The sequence below is a fragment of the Lupinus angustifolius genome, unplaced genomic scaffold, assembly GCF_001865875.1.
Source record: "Lupinus angustifolius cultivar Tanjil unplaced genomic scaffold, LupAngTanjil_v1.0 Scaffold_463, whole genome shotgun sequence".
Lineage (NCBI taxonomy): Eukaryota > Viridiplantae > Streptophyta > Magnoliopsida > Fabales > Fabaceae > Lupinus > Lupinus angustifolius.
Genome location: NW_017727851.1, coordinates 18,829 through 28,136, shown reverse-complemented (window position 1 = coordinate 28,136; position 9,308 = coordinate 18,829). Strand labels below are relative to the sequence as shown.

The window sequence follows — 9,308 nt, the reverse complement described above, 5'->3', positions numbered from 1 at the left end:
GAGCTAGTTGTTTTTATTGGTGGCAATAAAAACATATAATATAAGTTATAGAAGATATTTTTTCTATTTCGATCTAGAAACATTATTGTTTGCTACGTTTTCACATTGTATCAATCGAAATTAACTACCTAAAATACTTTTGAGCCCGTATTATTCCCAAAGTCAAACATAATATTAACTCACAACTCAAAGAAAAGTATTTATGAAATCTTGCATCTTTCGAGCAGGATGAGTCTCATGTGAAAACTAAATTTACCAAGGTGATTGTTATTTATTAAATGGTAAATAAGAAAACTATAAAATAGAAAGCATTTGAATTGTTAAGAGCATAATCAAAATCCACTCTCAAGTGAAGTTGGGGAAAATGGGGTCTCTACCTGTATCTGGTTCTGTTTGTCTTGCATTGGCCATAATATTCTTCAGTTTACAATCTGAAGCAAATGATGTTTACCTTCCATCAAAGTCAAGTCATAAGAAACCCTACAAACCACCCCTAATTCCTATCCCAGTGGTCGTCTCTCCACTATCATATCCGGGACAAGATCCTAAGCCCAACTCACCACCACAACCATCTGAAGCAAATGACATTTACCTTCCATCAAAGTCAAGTCGCAAGAAACCCTATAAACCACCCCTCATTCCTATCCCGGTGATTGTCACTCCACCATCATCTCCAGTACAAGAGCACGAGCCCCACTCTCCACCACAACCATCCAAAGCAAATGACATTTCCCTTCCATCAAAGTCAAGTCACAAGAAACCCTATAAACCACCCCTCATTCATATCCGGATGATCGTCTCTCCACCATCATCTCCAAGACAAGAGTAGGAGCCCCAATCTCCACCACAACCATCCGAAGAAAATAATGTTTCCTTCCATCAAAGTCATGTCGCGAGAAACCCTATAGACCACCCCTCATTCATATCATAGTGATCGTCTCTCCACCATCATCTCCGGTAAAAGAGCACAAGCCCCATTCTCCACCACAACCATCTGAAGCAAATGACATTTACCTTCCATCAAAGTAAAGTCACAAGAAAACCTATAAACCACCCCTCATACCTATCCCGGTGAAATAATATTAATCAAAATATTTTTTTTAAGTATACATAATGAATAACAAATCAAATAATCAAAATTCTTTTCTTAACTAATTTCAAAATACGAAAATTATTATCACATCATGGATGAAGGAATGGTCGTCGGTACTCAATTCTTTTCCGCAACTCATCATTCGAACATTCTTGATATATCATTTATGTTTTTAAAACAATTAAAATACACTCAATCAATCTAACAATTTTCTACCAAGAACTATGTAAGCCTGCATTCTCGATTGCATAAAATCGAGACATGTGAATACCGTAAGAACAAAAACTAATGTGCATATGATAACTATTAGAATTCAGGTATATAAATTATGAAATATTTCATTTCACAATTATGTATGAAAGGAAATCAGAAAGTAGTACCACTAAATAAATAATTTTTACTATTAAGATAAATCAGTTATTCAACATTAGGTTTTGCAAACAATATATATATTACACACAAACAAAACAAAATATAATTAAATGAAATCTCGTGTCTTTTCTTTAAGGTTGAAGAAGAAGAAAAAGTAATCTCGTATCATTCCGATGGACATATACCCTCTATATCCACTATCAATGTCATATATTTGCCACCAATGAGAAACAATCACCTCATATAATCTTATAACCTTTTCTTAACTTAATTTATCAAGAGCTAGTTGTTTTTTTCTATTTCAATCTAGCAACATTATTGTGTGCTAGGTTTTCACATTCTATCCAATCCAGAACAACTATCTAAAATACTTTTGGGCCCCTATTATTCCCAAAGTCAAACATAATATTAATGCACAACTCAAAGAAATGTTTCTATGAAACCTTGCATGTTTCGAGCAGGGTGAGTCTCATGTGAAAACTAAATTTACCAAGGTGATTGGTATATGTTAAATGGGAAATAAGAAAACTATAAAATAAAAAGCATTTGAATTGTTAAGAGCATAATGACAACCCACTCTCAAGTGAAGTTGGGAAAATGAGGTCTTTACTTGTCCCAGGTTCTGTTTGTCTTGCATTAGCCATAGTATTCTTTAGTTTACCATCTGAAGCAAATGACGTTTACCTTCCATCAAAGTCAAGTCCCAAGAACCCCTATAAACCACCCCTCATTCCTATCCTAGTGATCGTCTATCCACCATCATCTTCAGGACAAGATCCCGAGCCCCACTCTCCATCACAGCTATCCGAAGCTAATGACATTTACCTTCAATCAAAGTCAAGTGGCAAGAAACCCTATAAACCACCCCTCATTCCTATCCTGGTGATCGTCACTCCACCATCATCTCCAGTACAAGTGCACGAGCCCCACTCTCCACCTCAACCATCCGAAGCAAACGACATTTACCTTCCATAAAAGTCAAGTCGCAAGAAACCCTATAAACCACCCCTAATTCCTATCCTGATGATCGTCTCTCCATCATCATCTCCAGGACAAGAGAAGGAGCCCCAATCTCCACCACAACCATCCGATGCAAATGACGTTTACATTCCATCAAAGTCAAGTCGCAAGAAACCCTATAAACCACCCCTCATTCCTATCTCGGTGATCGTCTATCCACCATCATCTCCAAGACAAGAGCAGGAGCCCCAATCTCCACCACAACCATCCGAAGCAAATGAGGTTTACCTTCCATCAAAGTGAAGTCGGAAGAAACCCGATATACCACCCCTCATTCCTATCTCGGTGATCGTCACTCCACCATCATCTCTAGGACAAGAGCAGGAGCCCAAATCTCCGCCACAACCATCTGAAGCAAATACTTTAAGTAATCTACATTTCATGTAAAATCTTTGTAATATTATATTTTATCAATGGATTAGTCATGAAAAAATATTAATGCATGTGTTTAATAATGCAGGGTCTAAGTAGAAAGTGTGAAGATAATGCCATCATCGATTAGCGTCCTTGGGAAAGTTCATCAAAGTATTTGATTGTTGTTAAGAGGAACTAAATGTGTGGTTTTGTTTCTGTATTGTGGAGTTTTAATAAAGGGCATTGCCCCCTCTTATGTATCTGCACTTGCTTTCATGCATTGCAATTTTGAGTGTGTGGCAGACAAAGCAATATATAAAACAATAATAAATATATAGTCCTTCATACTTGGAACAAGTCCCTCTTTATTTTGTGATGCTGAGTGAGAGTCTATTTTGTCATTATTTAACTAGTTGAAGGGTGAACATAGTCTTAATTCATCAATAAAAATAAAAATGATGTTGGTGGATATGATATCGAAAAAGAAGGTCATTTAATTATAATAATAATTGTTTTAAATAAAGGTTACGATGGGTAGCGATTATGTAGAATTTTCCATCATAGCAGAAAGATTATGGGAAATGTAACAAATTTGACCATAACGGTGTTGATGATAATTTTTGCAAACTCTAAAACCAGGATATAACAACCACAACTATAGGGTACAACTTTAAACATTTGTTAGGTCATTTAAGTAGCTCTCAAATGTAATATTGTCAAGATTAATGTGAAATTACCATTCATATTCTGAGATAATACACACACAAGACACTAACTAGTAGTTTAAAGATAATACATATGATTGTAAAACAGAACTACTAAGGCCTCTTGGGGAAGGTATCCCCACAAACTATAAGTAATATCATAGATAAAGTTTGCACTAGTTTATAAATAAATATCCAAGGTCAAGGTACAATATTTTTTGAAACATTCTAATTTATAAAATTTTCATGTTGAGTTATACTAATTACAAATATTTAATTTATAGCTTCATGATGTAACATGTAAAAAGCCAATAGAATGGTATTTTATGTTTAAGAAGCCAAAGATAAATCTTTTTTCTAATCTTACTCGTTACTTAAATTTAGAGTTAGGTTTTAAACATATAGTGAGTGATGCAGTTAATGAAAGAGCTTTCCGAAATATGAATATTACCATTAATCATATACAAAATCACATAAGAGATGAATCATCATATGAATGATTGATCAATGATATATACATTGATATTTTTCATATTATTTAAAGTCATAACAACATTAGATATTTCCATAAAGTTCAAAATTCGTAGGATCAATTATGAAAATCTATTCTAGCTTTTATTCTATATTAAACATTCATTATTGTGGTACATTGTTATTATTGTATAATATTTTATAGACTTTACCTATAGTAAGGGTTGTGTGCCTCTTATACTAATAGTAGTTGTTATCATGTTCGTTATAAAAACTTATTATATTTGTAAGCAAATTTCTAATTTGTGCCATGCGGCACATGTTAAGGAATTGAACTTTGTTGCGCCCCGATTTTCGGATGCACAACTTTGTTTAGAGTCGCCACTACATTTTATAGTTAAAAATTTAGAAAAATATTTTAAGCCCAATTAACTTGGGCTTTTGAATTTTTGATATCCAGGTTCGGGAGTCGGTTACAAGGTAAGGAAGGTATTAGCACCCTACCTGTCCACCTTAAGCGGTATCCTTCAATAAAATATATGACTTTATTATTATTATTATTATTTTATTCAATTATTTGATTAATTAACTAATTATTATGAAGAAAAAATTATTTATTTTTATTATTGTGTCTAACAATATTGACTTTGGTCCTACGTACCCCTATTAAGGGGATCAAGGCTTACGTAGTTCTTTAAGTAGAAAATGGTTTATAGGTTGAGTGTATTTTAATTAAAGAAAATATATTATTTAGTCAAAAATATATATTTTGCAAGTTTTGTTTATTATAAATATGTTTTTTATTTTGTTATTTAAAAAAAATGGAATTAAATTGATTTTGAGATTTAATCGATCGAAAAGACGCAGTGTAGCACGAACTTTCAAAGATGATCTGAGAAGAAAGAGACCTCCAGGGCAACCTTCTCTCCATCTTTGATTAAATCCTAAAATACGATCATATATGGATTTTATAAACATTGATAATGATAGGTATTGTATGTATTTTCAATGCAAATAACATTTTGTTAACTAACATTTCAATTATTAATTAGTTATGGCCAATGTTAATAATTATTTAATTTAAAAACAGAGTTTGTTAGTTTATTGTCACATAAAAATGATTTTGTTACCACTTTGTTATTTATTAAAAACAATTGTTAATTAGTTGCTAAAGGATTATAAAATATGATTTTTTATTGATTACTTATTAAAAAATAAGTTTCTTACTACCTTATTATTTGGTATTTATTCTATCAAATACTATGAATTATCATTGTTGTGGGTGGGCTGTGTTTATTTAATGTTATAAAAAAATAAGATTTAATATAGTTGCATTCTCTATTTATTGAATAAGATTGTGGTGCCAAATTGATAATCAAAGAAAACACTTAATAAATGAATACCTGATGCACAGTGAACTATGGCTTTTGAATGTTGGAGAAAAAAAGCTAATGTGTGGAACTGCATGGCATTCGTTGACACGTGATAGAGGATGATTGGTTGGGCATGAAGGCTTGATGTGTTTGAACACGTGGCACATCTTAGTTGAATGAGGGGGAGGTTGCATGAGTTCGAAAGTGTTCTCTCCCGCGTGCGATCACTTGCTTTCATGAGTGTAGCGATTCAGTGTGGTGTGACTCACTAAAACCATGTTGCGTTTCGCAGTGTGATTGGTTATTCTGTGACTCAATGAAAGACTAGAAAAAGTATTGAGATCTGAATGTTGTGAATCAGTGTGAGAATGGGAGCACATAACAGAGATGAGCTCGTTCATACTAGTTCTCCTTCCCTAATACCTTTTTCTCTCTCCTACACTTTACTTTTTGCAGAGGCTAACGTGTTATTCCATATGTTACATGTGTATCTAGTATTTTCAGTGTTTATAGTGTGTGTTTTCAGCTTTTTAAAAATCCCTTTTCATTAAACCCAAATGTCCCTATTTATTTATAGATTAATTCCCAGCTTAAACTCCCTAACTTTGGCTAACTGACACAATCAGATAACATGTTTTTAGGGACTGCAAACAACCAAATCCTGGCCAGTTAAAACTTGGCTACTCTATGAATTTTTTTTCAATTTAAATACTAAAGAAGCTTCTAACAATTTTTATTTTTGTTCTTTTGGTGATTAAATATATTCCGAAAATTACTAAAACTCAATAGACAATAATACCATTTATTTAAATTTAGAAAATAGTTTATTTCATTTTTTTTATTTGTTAGTTTTAAATTCAAATAAGCTTAATGTATTTATTAAAATTACTTTAATAAATTCGAAATTACATAAAAATATTTGAAAAATATTTTAACTATCCTTCATTTATCTAAAATATAATTTCAAAAAAAAATTAAAATAATTAATTAATAGAATATTTTTTCTATTTTCTAGACCCTCTTTTTTTACATTTTTTACAAATTTATTTGTTTGGAAATTAAATTATTTCATCTTTAAACTTTGGTTAACCTAATCATATAGATGTGGGAACCTTAATCTGATCAGCTTAATTATCTCTAAATTCCTAGTTAACCTAATCAGTTGGATAGAGCAAACTTAATCTGTTTAAGTTTAAAAAAACTATAATTCGACTTATTTAAAAGCTTTGGGCTTTTTTTTGGGTCGAACAAAAATGGGTGTGCACAACTGCCCTTCTTTACTTATTACTTACTTGATAGCAAGCAAGCCAAGGTTTGAGAGATATCATGGTAAGTAACCAGTAAGGAAGTGAATACTATTTTTGTTAAGGCATGGAAAGAGGCCATTGGAAAATACAGAATGTTGATGAACCATATCGATGCTCTACTGGTGGACCAGGGTTTTGTTCAGGCAGTTCCGCGCTTGTCAAGATGAACTAGGGATTTGTTGAGGCAGTTCCTGCATTTGCCATGATGGACCAGGGATTTGTAGAGGCAGTTCCCGCGTTTTCCATGTTGATTAAGGTATTTGATGAGGCACCCATGCTGCCAAAATGATTCAGGGATATGCTGAGGCACCCGTGCTGTCGACGAGGGAATTGTTGAGGCAGTTCCTGCGCTTACCGTGATGAACCAGGGATTTGTTGAGACACTCATGCTGCCCAAATGATTCAGGGATTTGCTGAGGCACCCATGCTGCCAAAATGATTCAGGGATTTGCTGAGGCACCCGTGCTACCAAAACGATTCAGGGATTTGTTGAGGCACCCGTGCTACCAAAACGATTCAGGGATTTGTTGAGGCACCCGTGCTGCCAAAACGATTCAGGGATTTACTGAGGCAGCCATGCTGTCAAAACGGTTCAGGGATTTGCTGAGACTCCCATGCTGCCATAAATGATTCAAGTATTTGCTGAGACACTCATGTTGCCATAAATGATACAGGGATTTGTTGAGGCACCTATGTTGCTATAAGGAATTAGGGATTTGCTGAGACACCCATGCTGCCAAAAATGATTCAGGGATTTGTTGAGGCACCCATATTATCATAATGGAGGTTTTGGTGTAAAGCTAGAAAATTCACTTCACATAATGTACATGTTCCGCACCCATTGTTAATGTAAACATTATGTATGAATGTATGTTGAGATGTATGATATGCCATTTTTGGTTTGTTTATTTGTGGTTTATTAGAGGAATGATTTTGAGATGCATGTTTGATTGTTTAGTTATATGCAATGCAATGATTTGTTTACGCTTATTGGAAGAATAGTGTAGGGATGCATGTATGAATGCTTAGTTATATGAAATGCACTATTTTGTTTGTTTGTTATGCTTGTTAGAAGAATAATGTATGGATGCATGTTTGAATGCTTGGTTATATGCGATGCAATATTTTGTTTGTTTGTGCTTATTAGAAGAATAATGTGAAGATACATGTATGAATGCCTAGTTATATGTAATGAATGATTATGCCTTGTTTTTTTGTTTTTGTTTGTGCTATAATAATTGGTATATGAATCTGATTATGCATTGATAAGTATAATTATGCTTTAATATATGTATGTCATGTATGATATGAATACTATATTATACTGTTTGAATGGAATGAGGAGTAAGACTCTTGCACAATTTTTCTAATGCATCACTTCTGGTTCAATTTGTTTTTTTTATCTTGTGCATAAAACTCATCAAATTTTGTAGACTCGATCGAAGTGACTCTTGTTGTCTCCTGTTGAGTGGAACCATAACTTTTCATCAAAATCTGCCCTAGTTTACTTGAAGATGTCTTTCCCTTAAGGTGATCCTAAACCGCCCCAGTATGACATTGAGGATAATGACTAAACCTTGCTATTTTTCCCGAGTGTAGGTTTGCTTAGAATTTCTCACAAAAGTGTTGATGTTTTTTGTAACAGCAAAAATTGCCTCAGTGTGCCTGTTATGAACTCTTGTCTTCACTTAGGAGGCTACAACTTAGATTCTCCAAAAAGTTGCACTAGTTTGGGTGATTGATGATATGCAATAGCAAGTCTTTAACTTGTGGTGTTCATTTAATTTTCCCTAATTTTTGCCCAGAATACCATATGTAGGCATCTGTCGGCAATTCTCTCATTTTATAACGATCTCAAGTCGCCTTCATAGGTTTTCGACTTAGGACCCCTCACCTTTTTAGGTTGCCCATGTGGGTTTTCAACCTAACACTCTTTTCTTTTCTTTTCTTTTTTTATTGCTCTTTTCTTTGAACACCCTTAGATTTCTTGACTCGATGGAAAGTAGAAGTCTTGAACAATGAGTCGTTCTTTCTTCAAGATGTTTGATAATCGAAGATATTTCTTGTGTCTGATTGAGAGATTTTAACTTTGTTGTGACTGATTGAACTAATACAATCATGAGAAATCACTTCTACATTGCTCCAGCTTTGGGATCCTTTTAATTTTTCACAAGAAAATGGGATCGACCCAAAAACTACCCCAATTTTGGCTTCTTCTGACTTTCCACTAGAAAATGTGATCAACACCAAAATTTGCCCTAGTTTGGTCTTCTTGTGACTTTCCACTGACCCAGTTTGAGATAATCCGAGTCATTCTTATATCCATATTGATTTGGTAAGCTTAGATTGACAAGTTCTTGGCCATGAATCATCTTAAAACCTGCCCCAGTTTGAGAAGCTTCCAAATTTCCTTTGCCTTTATTGCTCTTTATTTAGTACATAACTTTTTTCTAAAACAATGATCATGCAAAGTTTGGTGAGGGATTGGGCTATGAGTGGTGATGTGGTAATGATGATACAATTTGGGTTTGACTTGGGTAGATATGGTGGTGATGATGATGATGATGATAGAATTCAATTTAGGTTTGGCTAATGTAGATGTGGTGGTGGCTAT

The 9,308-nt window shown here is 33.7% G+C and overlaps 1 protein-coding gene across 1 annotated transcript; it reads left to right on the top strand.

Moving 5' to 3' along the window:
- The first annotated feature begins 364 nt into the window (after window positions 1–364).
- On the top strand, window positions 365–829 carry LOC109341440 (36.4 kDa proline-rich protein-like). Its single transcript, XM_019579350.1, has one exon. The coding sequence runs from the start codon at window positions 365–367 to the stop codon at window positions 827–829; it is 465 nt and encodes a 154-aa protein (XP_019434895.1).
- The last annotated feature ends 8,479 nt before the right edge of the window (window positions 830–9,308 follow it).